The 19,706-nt window shown below is 31.7% G+C and overlaps 3 protein-coding genes across 3 annotated transcripts; 1 reads left to right on the top strand and 2 right to left on the bottom strand.

The window, feature by feature from the left end:
* Window positions 1-1,217: 1,217 nt before the first annotated feature.
* On the bottom strand, window positions 1,218-2,709 carry LOC105455686. The gene is made up of 4 exons (XM_011699186.1): window positions 2,634-2,709; window positions 2,319-2,374; window positions 1,588-1,705; window positions 1,218-1,486 (listed from the first exon to the last, which is right to left on the bottom strand). Exons 1-4 carry the CDS (start codon window positions 2,707-2,709, stop codon window positions 1,218-1,220), a joined length of 519 nt encoding a protein of 172 aa, XP_011697488.1.
* Window positions 2,710-3,466: 757 nt separating this feature from the next.
* Window positions 3,467-19,501, top strand: LOC105455614 (allantoinase, mitochondrial). Its single transcript, XM_011699066.1, has 11 exons — window positions 3,467-3,654; window positions 3,723-3,892; window positions 3,978-4,092; window positions 17,607-17,753; window positions 17,838-17,883; window positions 17,952-18,048; window positions 18,166-18,352; window positions 18,604-18,736; window positions 18,850-19,022; window positions 19,111-19,143; window positions 19,237-19,501. The coding sequence occupies exons 1-11, from the start codon at window positions 3,499-3,501 to the stop codon at window positions 19,387-19,389; spliced, it is 1,410 nt and encodes a 469-aa protein (XP_011697368.1). The 5' UTR covers window positions 3,467-3,498; the 3' UTR covers window positions 19,390-19,501.
* On the bottom strand, window positions 4,175-4,867 carry LOC105455613 (odorant receptor 4-like). The gene is made up of 3 exons (XM_011699065.1): window positions 4,746-4,867; window positions 4,352-4,484; window positions 4,175-4,277 (listed from the first exon to the last, which is right to left on the bottom strand). The coding sequence occupies exons 1-3, from the start codon at window positions 4,850-4,852 to the stop codon at window positions 4,224-4,226; spliced, it is 294 nt and encodes a 97-aa protein (XP_011697367.1). The 5' UTR covers window positions 4,853-4,867; the 3' UTR covers window positions 4,175-4,223.
* Window positions 19,502-19,706: the final 205 nt, after the last annotated feature.

Here is a 19,706-nt window from a genome sequence, read left to right as displayed (position 1 = left end):
CTTAAAACAATTAGAAACGTATGAATCATTTCCTGCATGCTATAAATTATCTTTACAGATTCACACGTACTTACCGTGGCGAAGACTGCCATTGACAATGGAAACAAATTACCCGCTGTCAGTTTGCACGGCACGACGCTTCTGTAAAGAGTTATGATTAACAATGACTTTAGTCGCGGTGAGAATTTGTACCATTCAGCCGCGTATCTGAAAGAATATATTTTAAAAATTATGTTTTATTCAGATTTTTATCAGCATACATCACGCAACTTCTGGAAATATCATAAATTGAAAAATCTAAATTTTTTAAATAAAATTTTATATAATAATTTGTAATATATCAGAAACTTTATATAATACTTTCACTTTGCATTACATACTTTAAGCATATTGCGATTTAAAAATATTTTGAATTACAGTTTCTAAAATAATCTAAAATCAATTTGCAGATTTTGAAATATAAATATTCAAAATGACGAAAATTTATGAGAATATAAAATAATTACGCTCGATGGAAGATATTCTGACTTTCGTCCATTAATTTCTGGCCGGAATAACACACAATCATCAGTTGCAGCAACGCTCCCATGATTATAAACATAAACCTAATCATTTCTTCTAGTTGGTCTAACACATAGACGATCTATAATACATCAAAGGTATTATGTATATCCACGCGCCATCTGAAATATAATCATATTTTCACGAAATTTACGAAAACACGAAATTTCTAAATGTAACATATCGACGTCAATTATAGGAAAGTTGGTTATTTAAGAGCGATATATATCAGTAATTATTTAATGCTTACTCGAACTCCAATTAGACTGAAGATTGCAGCGATAAACAATGAGAAGCTAATTCCGACAATCTTGTGCGTTTCGTTCAATATGTAGACATATCTAATAAACGATCATTTTTATTAATATAATTACATGCCTCTATTAAATATTTTTATAATCATATTTTTGGCGCAAGGAAAAGTCCCTTACTCTAAAGCAAGTTGATGTTTCTTTAAGCAGACGATATATTCCCGATATAACATTTCCTCGCTGAATATTTCACATTCCGCATTCGCGCAATGTCCTATTTTATTGTTGACTTTATCACCGATTTGCACATTCGATATTATATTCTCGACTTGTTGGCTGCAATACGAAACGCAATTACGAATTTTGCGAAAATACCGTGGACGTTTTACACTGCTAACATGGCACTTACCCAATAAGTTGGAATAAGCTGCATGCATGTGCGGTACACGCTACATGCATAGTATCAACGGCCACCATAATGGACATACCCGTCGTGATTATAAGAGAAGTGTACAAAAAGATTGGTACAAAATATTTATCTCGATCTATTCCGAACTCGTTATATAACGCGATATTTCGCGGACGCGATTTGTTAAGAGGTAATACAATATCGAGAAGCATCGGTCCTAGTGATGGTATCATTATAAACATTGACATCATGACGTATATCAGTACTGTAAATTTGTGAGAAATATATATTAATAATATTCTTACGCACACAAAGCGCAAAATGCGTTCGTCACTAATCTCTTTTTTTCTAATATAATCCACTCACTCGAGTAAGATACTGTAAATTTATGCGATATATGAGAATAACTTTTCAAAATTCGAACTTCTAAATTGTTTGTAAACACGTTCCAATGATCTTCCATAACTTCGTATAAACGACGAAACTATTCGTAAAAAGACGCATGCGATTAAATATGTATATCGAGAAAAAAGTAATTAAATATATCGAGATATAGTATCCAAAAATTTTCGAAATTTGTCCGTGTAAATAAAAGTAATTTTGACTTTAAATTGATCTTTAAACTAATTTTGAGTCTTGTCTATATGGATCACCATCATCTTCAAAATATTTCTCTTAAAAGAACGTACATACTGATCTCAGGGCTTATGGCATTCGAAATGGAATGATTCCTGATTCTTTTTCGGTGAGTAAGTTTATCCACTACCTGCGATTCAATTTAAATCTCTCCTGTAATCCTCAAAGGCTTCTTTCTCTTCTTCAAGATAAAGATAAAATTTAAAACAGAAATTTGATCACTGTAGAACAGATTCAAGTCGAATCTCAGGTAGTTGTAAATTTACTCACTAAACAGGACTTTCAGGAGGCATTCGTGGCAGAAAATTCTGCATAAAATTCAAGATTAGTGTACTTCTATCTGTAGACAAATTTCAGGAAAATTATCCCCTTGTATCATTTTGTACAAGAAATTTATTTAAGTAAATTAAGAAAAAAAAATTAAAAAATCCCTAACTCATATCGAGGTTTCAGATACTTACCTTATTACGGTTCCAAAGCTGATTTAATAACTTTACGAAAAAAGCCATCGATACAACTATTTGATACAGACATTCAAAAGTCATTTGCCCATTATGTCTATGTATGTATAATGTTAATATCTACAGATAAATTATATTACAATCCGTCAAATATATAATATAAAAAAAAGCGATATCTTTTTGACACGATTTTGAACATTTTTGGCTAATTGAAGACACTGAGAAAAGTAGAATACGACCATATTACCTCGAATGGCAAGAAACTTATTTGAACTATAAGCCAGAACATTGGTAAGAAACGTCTCGCGAGCTTACATTGAAACGGCCAGAGACCCAAGCACGACAAAAATATTCTATTGACATTGTACTCTCGAAATACATTCACTAGCATGATTCGTTTCTACTTGCTTGATAGCAGCAATGAAAATGAGGGAGAGCGCGGTATGAGAGGGTGTCGGATGTCGATCGATTTTCGACGTGAGTTACGACGATCGTAGAACTATAAAATTACGGGATGTCACACAGCATGCTGGGTCACATTACCAGTGTCACGTAAACTAGATACTATTTACAGACTATAATTTCGTATGTTGCATATCTCTTTGAAGTGATACTCGCACGCTGATGCGTGACAAATAATCAAGACTGTAAGAATATCAATGAAGAGCGGTCGCTTTGCCTTGTTTTAAATTTACCAATGAATTCTTTTCTATTCCTCTATATACACTTTCTAGCTCAAGCTGTAGCATCAGTAAACGCAAATTCAGTCAGTTTGGAATGCCCGAGAAGAAACGATGTATACAATTTTCATAGTTACCTATATTAGTATTTCGCCATTATTGATATTGCTTTCGTAACGATGCATTACGCCCTAATAAAAAAGAACTATTAGTACAGTAAAAACACTACTGAAATGTAGTAGTGGCACTGCTGGTATAGCAGTGACACTACTACATTTCAGTAGTGTTTTTATAACTATACTAGTAGTTCTTTTTTACGAGGGCGTTCATTACGTTGCCCGTGTTACAAATATAACGTCATAATGACCTTGTATTTTCATACACGTCTCTATATGTACTCTGTCACTTGATAAGATCTATTCAATCTAAGCTATTTATAGACACGAATTACGCGCCGTAGCTGCAGTTATTTCTCGACGGTGCACGGTGTACGCCCAGCCATGCAATTTCAAGAAGATTCGCGAATCTGCGCTTTCGTATCTCAAAGAACGGTCTTCGCAAATAGCGTCCAACCGGCCACGTTGGTCATAAGCGATGGGAAAATACAGGAAATATCGTACGACACAGGTGAAGACGTTGTACGATATTTATCACAGGTAAGCCTCGCACAAATCATTCGGCACGGGGGAATTCGACAAATGCGAATCGACGCGTGCGGTTTCAGAAATATCCCGGCATTCTGTTTAACGATTGCGGCTCGTTAGTGCTGATGCCTGGAATAATAGACTCCCACGTGCATGTAAATGAGCCCGGAAGAACCGAATGGGAAGGATTTCACACCGCTACACGAGCGGCCGCGGCTGGCGGTGTCACCACGATCGCGGATATGCCTTTGTAATAATAATTTATGTTCTCCTGAACAACGTTCGTCTGAACGGTGAAATTACTTGCAGACGTGCATGTCCATCTCATGTTGTAGGAATTCTATTCCGCCCACCACCACATTGGATAATCTCAAAGCTAAGGCGAGGGAAGCGTACGCGAAAGCGTTCGTAGACGTTGCGTTCTGGGGTGGCGTGATACCAGGAAATCAGGTATGTTTCGCAAAATTTTTAGATAAATATATTTACGCACGCGAAATACATTATATGTAAAACTATCTTCGAAGAATAACGGTTCTAAAATTGGCCTGAAGTTGTCGTATTGGACTGGAAATTCGGATAAATTAATCTTTAAACGACAGAAATGCTGTGAAATAAGACATGCCCGCTCGTATCACCTTAAAATCGAAAACAAAAACGCGTAAGTCCTTTTCCATAAATTGCATATAAATTAATAAAATCTTTGACTTACTGCGGCGAAAGTCGACATTGATAATGTAAGTAATTTACCAGCAGTTAAGCTGCACGGTACAATACTTCTGTAAAGAGTTATAATCAGTAGCGTTTTTAATCTTGGGGAGAATGAGTACCATTCCGTCCGGTATCTGAAAAAATTAATTTTTTTATTTTCTATATTTTCTATATTGACGCTAAGATTTTGACGAATTTTATTTTTATTTTAAAACTATTCCGTCTTTTCTCACTTACGGACAGAAGAATATTAACAATTAAAATTCGATTTAAAATTAAAATTGTGAATTTATTATCTGAATTATTGTTTTAACAAAATTATATTTTGAGAAGTGCGTGTTTGCAAATGCGTACGTAAGTATATTTAAGAATGTATATTTAAAAATAATTATTACGCTCGATGGAATACATTCTGACTTTCGTCCATTAACTTCTGACCAGAATAACACATGATCATCAGTTGTAGTAAAGCTCCCATAATTATAAACGTAAATCTGATCATTTCTTCGAGTTGATCTAACACGTAAACGATCTACATAATACATCAAAAGTATTATTCTCAAGAAATTTGCGTAATAATATAATTGACAGTCTATTAATAGAACATTATTTTTCTACATCTAATATATTTTACACAAAATTTAATAAGATTTGTTTTGTATCTGAAATTTATAAAAATGATATGTCCGTACTATTTATTTTTTGAAAAATAATTATTTCATTCTTACTCGGACTCCAATCAGACTTAAAGTTGCACCAATCAATAATAAGAAGAATATTGCAACCGTTTGATGCGTCGAATTTAATATATCGACAAACCTATATAAGAATCACAATGATGACAGTAAAGCAATTGTAGCAATTAATTACATAATATATACAAAATATTATTCTCGAAAAATGGCTCGGGAAAACTCGACTTACTTTAATGCAAGCTGATACTTTCTTAAACATATAACGTATTGTTGATACATCACTTGCTCTTTCGACAATTCGTGCTCTTTGGCCAAGCCGCATTCACATTTTCGTACACGTTCTGCCGACGTGATATTTTCAATTTGCTCACTGCGAAGTACTTATGATTGTTATAAAGTACTTCTCAAAATGACCCAAGTACGTATCGTACACGCTGCCTGCGATACACTTACCCGACGATTGAGAATAAACTACATGCGTGAGTGGTACACGTGAAATGCATTGTATCCGCACCCACCATTATACTTATACCCACCACGATTATAGCAGTAGTGTAACAAAAAATCGGCACGAAGTACTCGTCTGTGTCTACTCTAAATTCAACGTCGATTGCTAAGATTCGTGGACGCGATTCGTTAAGAGGTAACACAATATCTAGGAACGCCGGTGTCAATGGAATTATTATAAACATTGAACTTAAAAGGTACATCATAGCTGTAATTTCGTGAAAAAAACATGTTTTTCGCATTAATAATTTCAAACGCATCACACTTCGTAACTATCGCTATTCTCGTAGCTGTCGCCGTTTTAAAAATTGTGTAACACTACTTGCGTACTCACTCGAATAAAATATCGTAAACTTCCGCGATATGGTAGAATAATTTTTTAAAATATGAACTTCTAATTCATTTGTAAATATATCCCAATGATCGTTCATGGCTTCGTATAAACGGCGGAACTGATAATCGTAATACAATAGTAAAATATACCGATAAAAATCATATTGAAATAACGATTGAGAAATTGATGACGTACTTACATATTGTTTAAAAAAATAAACTCACCTTATCGCGATTCCAAATCTCATTCCACAGCCTTACTATGAAGGCGCTTGTTATGACAAATTGATAGCAACCTTCAAAAACCATTTGCGCATCGTCCCGATGATCATACAATATTAAAATCTACGTGTAACGTCAATTTTTAAAGCGAAACACACGTGGCAATACAGTTATACTTTATGAGACTGTCTGAACATTGTTTGATACACATTACCTCGAACGGATAATAACTTATTTCGAATATAAGACAAAGGATCGGTAACGAATTTCTCACGAGCTTACTTTGGAACGGCCAAAGTCCTAAGCGTGACAAGAATATTTTATTGACATTGTACTCTCGTAGAACATGCACCAACATATTTTGTTTCCTGTTTAGCAGCTACGATACGAATGACACGTGCTGCCTATGCCACCGGTTCTTTTTGTTAAGTCCACGCTGCCGGAAATTATGGAATCAGGAATCGTGAAACGCGAAAAGTAGTTGTTTGCACAACATCATATTACTATATCAACTGACATTCTTACTTTCTCGTATGCCAAGTAGTATTTGTCGCATATTTTTTTCAGCATGTCACATACTAAAATAATGACATGGCGTGACGCAGTAAAGACGGGAGTAATAACCATGAGAGTGAGAACGCACATCCTGCGCCCTGTGTTATCATTTTATTGATCAGATGCCCTTTTTTACGCTCACAATCGTTAGCAGTTGTGACTATGTTAAAGTCGAAAATGTGGTCTCAAATATGGATTTTTAAGTGCTCTTTGCTAAATGGAATCTAAAAGGGCTCCAATTAACATGATCGCCCAAAGATTTTAGCAAAACTAAAAAAGTTCTACAAAATGTACGAAATTGACTAATTTTTGAGTGATAAAAATGTCGTGAAGTAGGAGATGGCTGCTCGTACCACCTTGAATAAGATATAAAAGTACGCGCAAATTGTCTTCTCTACATCGCAAGTAGAAATTCAAGATTTTCATACTTACTGCAGCAAGAGTTGCCATTGATAATAAACATATATTAGCAGCTGTTAAGCCACAAGGTATAAAACTTCGGCGAAGAGTTATCATCAACAGCTTTTTTAATTTTGGTGAAAATGTATACCATTCTGCAGCGTATCTGTACACAAATTTATTTAAAATAAGAATTCGTCAAGATTTATAAATAATTATATTAAAATAACGGAATTAAAAATTTTAATATATTGCTTTAAATAAATATATATATATATATATATTATATATTATATATTATATATTTATTCTGATAAAATCTTTGATAATTCAAACAAACACGGGTATTAATTATAAATTAATGATTCGCTAAAAAGTCTATCATATAAAATTTGTATTGACATAAATTATATAGTATATATGTATATATCCCAATGATATGTATATATATTATATTTACATAATAAATAATTTAACATAATATGAAGAAGCAAAAGCTTCACATTCAGATTTAGCCATAAAAAGACTTTATATTAATTCTGAAATATAATAGATTTATAAATACAGCATTAATAATTTTTTAAACAGGAAATTTATAAATACAACATTAAAACTTTTTTTGAATAAGAAATATGTGTTATATATTTCCTGTTTTTAAGTATTTTTTATTTTTTTTCCAAAATATGCATAAAAATATATATGTGATAATACTGATAATTAACATTTTACATCTGAAATTGCTAATGTTAAAGGTAAATGTTAAACACAAACAAAATAAAAAAATTCTTACATTTGATGAAACACACTTTGACTTTCATCTAACAATTTTTGACCAGGATAACATAAGATCAGCAGCTGCAGGAATGAGCCTGAGACAATAAGAATGTATCTTAATAGCTCTTCGAAATGATCCAATGTGTATATGATCTACAATATATAAAATGTATTATGTAATATTATGTAACATTTAAAAAAATTTTTAATATATATTTTAACATTTTAACGCTTATTAATAGAGTAATGTGAATTCTATTAATTTCTCTCTACAAAAAAATAAAAAATATGTATATAAATAATAGCTTATAATGTTTACTTGAATTCCAGCCAGACTCATAACTGCACTAGCGAAGAGCAATGAGATTAATGCCAGTGAACGATATAATGAATTCAGTACATCGACAAACCTGTAAAATAATAATATATTAGTATAGTTGTAAATATATTACGCAGACTGCGGAACAAGATTATTTTTAAAAAATTATTTACTTTAAAGCAAGCTGATATTGCTTTAAACATATAACGTAGTCCTCGTACATCATTTGTTCGCTTGCCAATTTGAACAGTGCGTTCATGTAGTATCCGTGTTTGCTAACTTTCATATTGATATCCGGTTTTGGCATTATTTTTTCGAATTGTTCACTGTGAAATTAAGTTCTTAAAATAAAATTAACCTGAATAAAATTCGCACGATCTTCCGCGACAGAATCAAACGAAAAAAGTAATTTATGTACGTACCTAACGATTGAAAATAAACTACAAGCATGAATGGTGCGAGTAATATATATAGTTTCGACACCAATCATGAGAGACATACCCATCACAATTATAGCTATATGATAGCAAAAAATCGGTACGAAATACTTATCCGTATCTATTCTCCATTCTACAGGTATTGCAAAAACTCGTGGACGTGATTCGTTAAGAGGCAATATAATATCGAATATTATCGGTTTAAATGGACCTGATATATATATTGCTGTCATGATGTATAATGTGCCTGTAATTTCATATTTTAACATTTAAAACATATTTTATATATTTATAAATTACATGCACAATACAAGTATAAAATTATGAATAAACATATTAAATATATATTTCTTTATAATTTAAATATGTTAAATCTAGTTTTAGTTCAATTTATTATTGTTTAAATATATTAAATAAATATATATTATAAAGATACTACATAAAAGGATTAAAATTGTGATATATTTTTCGCAAAAATTGTATGAACATATTGATTCTATCAACAAAAAAAAGAAATCTTCAACAAAGTTTTGTTAGAGTTTTCTATATCTATGTTTTATAATATGTAGTACTAACTTATTTTATATATATTCTTTATATGTACTCACTCGAATAAATTATTGTAAATTTGCGTGATAAATTAGAATAATCTTTAAGAATACGCTTTTCAAATTCATTTGTAAATATATTCCAGTGATTTTCCATTGCTTCGTATAAATATTGTGTCTAATCATAATAAGTAATTTCGTTAAAGTGATTAAAAATCGTTGAAATAATAATTAATAAGTAAATCGGTAATGTTTTCCGCATACCTTATCGCAATTCAAAAACTCATTAAGTGGCTTTGCGACAAATAAAACATTGCAGACAATATTATGAAAAAGTTCAAAAACAAATCGCATATCATTCCAATGATCATATAACGATATTATCTAAGCGTGATATTAATTATTCCAAGTTATTAAACGTATATCATATTATGTAAAAAAAAGTATATTTAGAATGATGTTTTATGTGCTACTCGGATTCATGTAGAAAACGTGTTAACGTATTATTACCTCCAATGGAAACCAACTGATTAGAAACACAAAATATAAAATTGGTAACCAACGTCTTACGAATTTATTTTGGAGTGGCCAAAGACCCAAGTGCGATAATAATATTTTGTTGACATTGTACTCTCGTGAAACATGCACCAGCATGATATTATTGCTTGAGTGTTACGAGAGGAATGACACGTATCGCATGTACCACCGCTTTTTTTAAGACCAAGTTTGCAACAGTAGAAAATTATATGATGTCAAATATTGTTAGCACAATCTCGCTGTCGTAGCGATATAACTATCTTAAAATTAAGCTGCCATTCTACCACCCCCTCTCTTGTGCTTTTAAAAAGCACTTGAGAGATATCTTACCCAGTTGAGCCCTTACGTATACAAAATAATAACATTGCGTGACGCTCTAACAATGCTATGTAAATATTCATGAGAATGAGAACGGACACTTGGTGCTCTGTCTTACCATTTTCATTGATCAATTTTTACGGTACAAATACCAACATGAAATTATATAGGATGACGTGTAAAAGTGATTCAATCGGCGGGTTTCGATTCCGACCATCATTCTCGTCTCATGTATAACTACTTCGATTTTATAAGAGATTGATTTAGAGTTGAAGATTACGAGTAAAGGAGTATGAATGATAACCCATTTTTGAGAATTCATATTTCAATTACTTACATTTACTATAATAGCATAAAATGTGCTGGTGAATAAATGCAGATGCAATCGATTTTAAAGTGTGTCTTTTGTGTCTAAGCGAAATCTAGGATAAGTTCTCGATCAGAATTGACAATCGCTCAAACGTCTTAATTTTGGCTTAATTCTAGAATTAATAAAGGACTACAAAATGTACAGAATTAATTAATCTTTGAGTGATAAGAATGTCGTGAAATAGGATATTCCCGTCCGCATCACCTTAAATTAAATACAGATGTATACACATGAATTGTCTTCTGTACATTATAAATAAAATTTGGAGAAGATTCTCCAAATTTATATGTACTTACTGCAGCATAAGTCGCCATTGATAATGAAAATATGTTACCAGCTGTTAAACTGCAAGGTATGAAGCTTCTGTAAAGAGTTATAATCAAAAGCGATTTTAATCGTGGTGGGAATTTATACCATTTCGCAGCGTATCTAGAAATGTAAGAATTTATTTACACATTTTTCTATAAATAATTATGTCTGATTAAAATTTAAAATCTTTCTTTTCTTATAAAACGAGTAAGAACACTGCAAATTATAAATTAAATTTTCAAGGAAAGGCTTATATTGTCTAAAATTTATAGTAATGATATATCTGTATATCTACATATATCTACATATATATATATATATATATACATATATCTACATATATGTATATATGATATATCTAATATATCTCTATATCGCATAATAACGCAAAAAAACCAAAATTTATTATTTTGTGATATCTTGCTATAAGACAAATTAAAACTCATTTTATCGCGATTTTAAAATATAACAGATTATTTGTAAGATATTTACAAAGATATTATATATATATATTTTCCCATAGTTTACATTATGTGTAAAAATATTAATGTATCGATAAATATTAATGTAACGATCAATACTCTGTAGAAATTATTCAAATTTAGCTAGTAAACTTTTAACTGAAAGTATTAAAATAGAAAAATTCTTACATTCGGTAGAATATATTTTGACTTTCATCTATCAACTGTTGACCAGAATAACATAGGATTAGAAGTTGCATTAACATGCCTACGATTACAAGGCTAAATCTCATTACTTCTTCTAATTGATTTAACACATATACGATCTACAATATATAAAATATATGTATGGAATTTTATTTATATGTATATGTTCACATATATAATACATATGTACAGGATGCATCATTCAATAATTTTATGATATTTATTGTGTGTGTGTGTGCGCGAAAAATTTTTCATTTTTTGATGGTAATGTTGATTTTTTCTTTTTCTGTAAAAAAAAATACATGTAAATACTTACTCGAATTCCAACCAGACTTATAATCGCACCAGTCATCAATAGCATAATTAATGCCACTGTTCGATACATCGAATTCAGTATGTCGACATACCTATTGGAACGATAATATTATAAATAATATATTTTTGTGGATTTTTGCGGAATAGTTCAAAAGAAATTTGTTTTACTCTAAAGCAAGTTGATATTTCCTTAAACATACGACATATTTCTGGTACATTAGCTCGCTTGATGATTCCAACTCTGCATTAACGCAGTATTCGCTTTTACTAATTTTCTCATTGATATCTAGTTTTGATATTGCCTTCTCGAACTGTTGACTGTGAAATAGGATTTTTATCTTCTTTTGCATTAAAATCGTAAGAAGAAAATTATTTTTGTGCGTACCCAACGATCGAGAATAAACTGCACGCGTGAATAGTGCAGGTGACATGCATAGAATCAACGCCAACCATGATAATTGTACCTGTCATGATTATACTTATGTTATAACAAAAAATCGGTACGAAATATTTGTCCTTATCTATTCTCCATTCTACAGAAACCGCGAAAAATCGTGGTCGTGACTCATTAAGAGGCCGTATGATATCGAGTAATATCGGTGTTAATGGAACCATTATAAATATTGCTATCATGGAGAACATTATTACTGCAATTTTATGAAATTTATATTTTTGTATATATTTATATATATATTCGTATTTAATATATGTATAATAGCATAATATTAATATACGAGATAGGGTCCGGAAAAAGTTTCCGGAACATTGGTCAATAACAATTTATTAAAATAATGTACAGTATTCTTACGTTATTGTTCTTCAATGTACTGTCCTCCTGTATTTACACACTTGTTCCACCGTTCTCGATTTTTCATCACCTCTTCTGAATTAGCAAAACGGTGTCCCTTCAATTTCATTTTCAGCTGTAGAAAAAAGTAAAAATTCGCTGATGCTATATTTTTATAGGAATTTTTTATCTGTTTCCACGGCTGAAAATGAAATTGAAGGGACCCCGTTTTGCTAATTCAGAAAAGGTGATGGAAAATACGACGAAGCAGCTGAAGGAACTTTCCAAAAATGGCTTCCAGGAGTGTTTTGAACAATTGTATGAACAGTGGAACAAGTGTGTAAATGTAAGAGGACAGTACTTCGAAGAACAATAACAGAAGAATACTGTATATTATTTCAATAAATTATTATTGACCAATTTCGGGAACTTTTTGACCCTACCTCGTACAATTAGTATATAATTAAAAAAATTGAAATTGACGTTATTTTTTACAGAAGTGTATAGATATGTTGTCAATATGATTTGTATCAACAAAAATGCTTTACAAAATTTCTTTATTAAATTTGCATTCTTTTCACATGTAACGTAATATGTAGCGCTAATCTATGTAGATATTCTTTGCAATTACTCACTCGAATAAAATATCGTAAATTTCCGCGACATGATGGAATAATCTTTAAGGATACGCGTTTCGAATTCACTTGTAAATATATTCCAATGATTCTCCATGGCTTCGCATAAACGTCGAATCTGATAATAACAAAAGAATATTACAATATTGTATAGCAACAAAGCAAAAATTTTACTGTAATAATAATTGAAAAAAAAAACATAAATAAGCTTATCCTGTTTTCCGTACACATACCTTGTCGTGGTTCCAAAAATCATTAAGTAACTTTGCGACGAAAGTGGTTAATAAGACAATTTGAGAGAAGCATTCGAAAACCAATCGCGAATTTTTCCAATGATCGTATAACATTAATATCCAGCGCAACATTAATTATCATTTCATATATAGAATATATTATATTAAAAAAATATTTGAATTGTTAACTGTTTTTAAATATCAATCGTATTCGTGCAAATAAAAATGCGTTATTAACATATTACCACCAAAGGATAGCAAGTTATTTGAAGCACAAGATAGGAAATCGGTAGCACACTTCTTACGAGTTTACTTTGAAACGGCCAGAGACCCATATATGACAATAATATTTTATTGAGATTGTACTCTCGTAAAACATGCGTCAACATGATATCCTACTTTCTGTTTGAGCGCTACGATACAACTGACATGTGTTGCACGTGCCATCGATCAGGTCCAAATTTCCAGAAATATGAAATTACAGGATGTCAGAACCATCAGCACGAACTGGCTATTTCCACCGCAGTAGCGTGTCAATTTTCTAACTAAGCTGCTATTCCCCCATCTTCGTATACCAGAGGTAGCATTTTTAATTTTACGTACCTTTTTCAACCTAATGTATATATACGTAATGATGGTAGCGTGACGCGGTAAAGATGCTATGCGATTAATAATAGTAAGAATGAGAACAGACAATGTGTGCTTGTCTCATCGTTTTATTGATCAATTTCACTTTTCGCTTACAATTTTTAGTGTGAACTATAACTTTTAGTAAGCGCAGGTGCAATATTGATTTTAAGTGCTTCTTTTGTGCCTAAGAGAAGTACCTAGTCTGTACATAGTCCATTACTTAGTGATCTCAAACACGATTCATAAATTATTTTACCATTTTTATTTGTATATCAGAGCCTAATATTCTTATTTTGAACGATCCATAAAATCTAATAATACGAGATACAATATATTGCAAAGTAATTAGCCTTTGAAAGACAAGAATGTCATAAAGTAAGATAAAGCCGCTCGTACTACCTTTAATCACATACAGATGCATAAGTTATTTTCCGTTCTGTTACAAATCAATTTGCAGATTTTCTTTCTTACCGTAGCGTAAGTTGCCATTGACAGTGGAATCATGTTGCCTGCTATTATACCAGAGGGACTAACACTCCTATAAAAAGTTATAATTAACAACGTCTTTAATCTCGGTGAGAATTTATACCATTTCACAGCGTATCTGAAAGAATAATTCTGTAAGAATTATTCGCACAAGAGAGAGAAAGAGAATTTTTATGAAAAATTTTATATTTGAATCAAGTACAAATTTATTTGTACTTAATTGAGTATTTTTTGTACAAAGCAGATTCAGATAAGTAAACATTATAAATCACGATTAACTTTTTAAAGTGAAGTGAACTTTCGTTATCTTTTATTTCCAAAAAATCCTATTTGTGCTATAAAAAATATTGTATGATTACGAGAAAAATTCAAAGTCGTTTTATAAATGTCAAAAGTCAACATAATATTGTAGATAGTTATAAATATAAATATAAAAATAGACTATTTCCAGAGTATAATATATTTCACATATACACGTATATGCGAAAGTAATTGAAATGAAATTATTCTTACGCTCGGTAAAATATATTCTGGCTTTGGTCTAGCAGCTTTTGACCAGAATAACACATGATCATGAGTTGTATTAGCATACTAACGATTATAAAACTATACCTCATTACTTCTATCAATTCATCTAATACATAAATGACCTGTAATAAATCAATATCAATATATTGAGCATCTATTTGAAATATAATATTATCTTAACGGAATTTACATAGTAATGCAATAATTTCGATTGAAACTGTTATTAAGCATGATTATTTTAAGATCTCAAATGAAAGTAACGATATTTTCGATAAAACAACATAATTGAAAACATTTTTTATGAAGAATCTTTCTTTTTTTACGGAATATTTATTTTCTCTTATATTCTTGTAATATATATGTATTTTGTTTTCCTACATGTGTATAATTGCACATACATAATTATACAATACTTACTCGAATTCCAATCAGACTTATAGTTATACCATTCAATAATAATAGTAATAATGTAATGACTTTATATATTGAATTCAATATATTGACAAATCTACGACAAAATAATAAATATTTTAATTTAGATTTACTTTGTGTACAAGTCAAATAAGCAAAGATTATTCAGAAAAGCTTACTCTAAAGCAAGCTGATATTTTTTTAAGCATATTATGTATTGCCGATATATCTCTTTCTCGTTCAACAATTCGAAATTCTCGTTCGAGTAAAGTTCATATTTGCTAACTGGTTTCGTGGTATCCAGCTTTAATAGTATCTCCTCGAATTGCTGACTGTGAAGTAGGATTCCTATTCGTATTTCGCAAATTCAGGTTTAAAGTATCGCGTAAATGTACGTACTTAATGATCGAGAATAAACTGCAAGCATGAGCATTGCAAACGACATACATAGAATCGACACCAACCATGGTAATTGCGCCCAACACTACTATACCGATACTGTAACAAAAAACCAGTGCATAGTACTTTTCTTGATCTATTCTATATTCTACAACGACTGCGAAGATTCGTGGACGTGATTCATTAAGAGGCCGTATAAGGTCGAGGAACATCGGCGTTAGTGGGACTAACATAAATATTGTTAACATGAAGTAGATGATCACTGCAAAATTATAAAAAGTATTATATATTTTTATGCATTTATTAATTCCCGCAAAGTTATATACACACAGAAAATTCACGGACTTTCATTATTAAATGCTTATATATATATGTTAGTACAGATAACGTTAAATTATTAATATACATTTTTTTTTTCTTGTGTGAATGCGATGCATCGTTCTATGTGCAAGTGGAATACAAATATTTTTAATTTAATTTAATTTAATGTAGTTAAGCGTATCATATTGGATTGTCTCACTCAATTATACAATATTATGTATTTTGCTAGTAGGCCTTATAACAGCAGCATTGTGCGCGCGCACGCGTGCGTGCTGGAGTGCCATTTATATTATAGTATATTTATATACTTTATATGTCTTAATGTAACTTTTTAGTATACATTAATTAATTAAATAATTAATTAATTAATTAAATTAAATTAAATCAAATATAATCTTACGCAATACATTACTAATATGTATATTTTGCAACATGACGTACGTACTCACTCGAGTAAAATATTGTAAATTTTCGCGATATGTTGGAATAATGTTTAAGAATTCGAAGTTCCGATTCACTTGTAAATATATTCCAATGATTGTCCATGGTCGTATATAAACGTTGAATCTGATCGTTGCAACAATTATTACGGAGACAATTAAGGGCAAATCGAAAGCAGGATTTTATTAAAATAACAATTGAAAGATTGCACCACAGAAAGCAAGGTTGTTCCTAAACTTACTTTGTCGTGATTCAAGATCTCATTCAATAGCTTTCCGAAGAAGATGGTTAACAAGACAAGTTGATAACAGCAATCGAAGACCAGTCGCGTATTATTCCAATGATCGTATAACATTAATATCTGAGCGCAATATTGATAGCGATCCGTAGAATACATTACGCAATTAAAAATTAAATTTAGGATAATAACATTCTTAATAGAATACATTATGCAATAAAAAATTATATTTAGAATTCTTAATGCTAATCGGATATTTACAGAGTAAGATCGCGGGTATTAATCGATACATATTACATACCTCTAACGGATAGGAACTCAATTCGTACCCGAGGATGCACATCGGTATCAGACGTTTTAAGAATTTACTCTGAAACGGCCAGAGACCTAAGCACGACAAAAATATTTTATTGATATTATACTCTCGCTGAATATGCACTAGCATGACTTAGCATTTGCTTCACGCACGAAAGCTACAACGAATGAATAAACGCATTGTCTATCTTTTGCTACACAAGTTGAGGGATAAGTTCAAAATTGTAAAAAACATCAGAAATCGCTGACGTGTACCAATTACTATTACTAATGTAAAATGATACCTGTTTTATAGTCTCAGACTAGTCAATTGTCTGAGAAATATAGCACGTGGCGGGAATGTCGTTCCTGAAGCAACATTTACGTGTTACAGTCGTAACGCATGTCGTGGCAGAGTTTATCGGATGGACAGGTAGTAATTGAGAATATCCATAAGAATAATAAAATTGTGAAACAGAAGAAGCGTTCTGTATATCCTATTCTTACGTGTGTGACTGACCTCCCTCTCTTCTTTTGCAATTTTCAGCACGAATTACGATCGTTAATTGACGCAGGTGTAGTCGGTTTTAAGTGCTTCTTATGCCCGAGCGGAGTCGACGAATTTCCACATGTCACTGTGGACGATGTGAAGAAAGCTTTTTTGGAATTACTGCCTACGAAAACTGTGCTGGCGGTATCTATAATTGCATCACGTATTGCGCTTATAAACGTTCTCGTTAAATCTATTCGCGACGACTAATCGCAAATGTGCTTGCAGTTTCACGCAGAGTACGAGCGAGATGAAAAAACGAATTCGTTAACTGGTACGTACGAGTAACACTTTTGTTTTTGCGGAATTAATTTGTTTTTTACTTGTATCGCGTGCTTCCAGGCGATCCAGAATTATATGATACTTTCTTGCGTAGTCGACCCGACTTCATGGAACTCGATGCCGTAAAATTAATTTGCGACTGGTGCATAAAATATAAGTAAGTGGGAAAGAGAGAGAGAGAGAGAGAGAGAGAGAGAGAGAGAGAGAGAGAGGGAGGGAGAAATTTCGTTTCAATGTGTTTTATATAAAAATAATGTTATATAAAACTTTCAAGCTTTCGATGCCACATAGTGCATTTGTCAAGTGCGGAATGTTTGACATTAATAAACGATGCCAAGGCTCGTGGTGCGCCTTTAACCGTGGAAACGTGCTATCACTATCTGACACTGACCGCGGAAGAGATACCGGCAGGTTCCACTGAATTCAAGTGTTGCCCGCCAATCAGGAAAAAAAGTAATCGAGTAATTAGTCTAATCTTTTTACTTACAAGCTCTATCAGTCCTTCCTGTTTCAGTCGTAATCGTCATGTGTCTATGTCTTTTGATAATCAGATATTCTGATACTCAGTATTTGAAAACATTCGCTATACACATCTAATTATTTTAATCAAACAAACTTTTTAAGCTTTCAAGCGACTTTGATATTTAATATCAAATTCGGATTTATCTGATAAAATAATTTGTGATTTAAAAATCTTAATACACATGTTTAGGAACAATTGTGGCACGGTGTTAAAAGCGGAACGTTAGATATGATTGTCTCGGATCACTCTCCCTGTGTACCGGAATTGAAAACTTGCGGAAATTTTTTGACCGCTTGGGGCGGTATCTCCTCGTTGCAATTCGGTATGTATTTACATCAAATTTGTCAGAGAACAGAAAGCATGAGAGATGAAATATTGTAGAAGAAAAAGAAAGAGATATTATATAGATAAGAGTTTCTTCAAAAATACAAATAGGATTATCGCTGATATGGACAGCCGCGAGAACGCGAGGCATACGGCTTTCCGATATCTCGAAGCTGTTAAGCAGTCAGCCCGCAAAGCTATGCGGTCTCGAAGATCGCAAAGGTGATTTATCGGTTGGCATGGACGCGGATTTCGTTATTTGGGATCCAGATGAATCTATTAAAGTCAGTTCTTTTATCCGTTGTATTAATCTTGAAAAGTAGAGAGTTATGTACTTTATATGGGTATTACCAGAAAACTGTATTTTCGCAGATCGAGGCAGATGACATTTACCACAAGAATAAAGTAAGTAAAAAAATGTAGGAAATATGTAGAATATGTGACAAAATTTTTCTCGAAATAATCTCACCAAGTCTTCAAAATTGTTTAACTTTACAGTTGACACCGTACAAAGGAAAGGTCCTGTTTGGAAAAGTAATCGTAACTGTCCTTAGAGGACGATTTGTTTTCAACGAAGGAAAGATTTGCGACAAACCTATGGGCAAATTACTGCTAAATGCAAATATTTTACAAACGATAGAAACCCAGTAAATTCCCTAGCTATATTTTGTTTCAGCGCTCAATCTTTATGGACCTTTTCATGATTTAATATCGATCATTAATTATAAAGAAAAAAAGAGCAATAATAACAAATTATAAAGAATATTGTTTTACATTATTAATTTCTGTTTGAATTTATTAATGTAATCAAACACTTTTTCTTCGTTTTCTAAGTGCAAAATCTGCTTTGATATTATAGAGACAAGTGTTGCTCGTTCAGTATTAAAAATAGCTAACGGTGATATTGCGAAACAATTTCAAAATTCAAGAAAGAAACATATATACATATAAAAGTGAAACTCTTCAGC

This window comes from Wasmannia auropunctata, unplaced genomic scaffold (assembly GCF_000956235.1).
Source record: "Wasmannia auropunctata unplaced genomic scaffold, wasmannia.A_1.0 LD335888.1, whole genome shotgun sequence".
NCBI classification, from domain to species: domain Eukaryota; kingdom Metazoa; phylum Arthropoda; class Insecta; order Hymenoptera; family Formicidae; genus Wasmannia; species Wasmannia auropunctata.
Note: the sequence above shows the minus strand (reverse complement) of the source record. Positions and strands in the feature narration are given on the sequence as shown.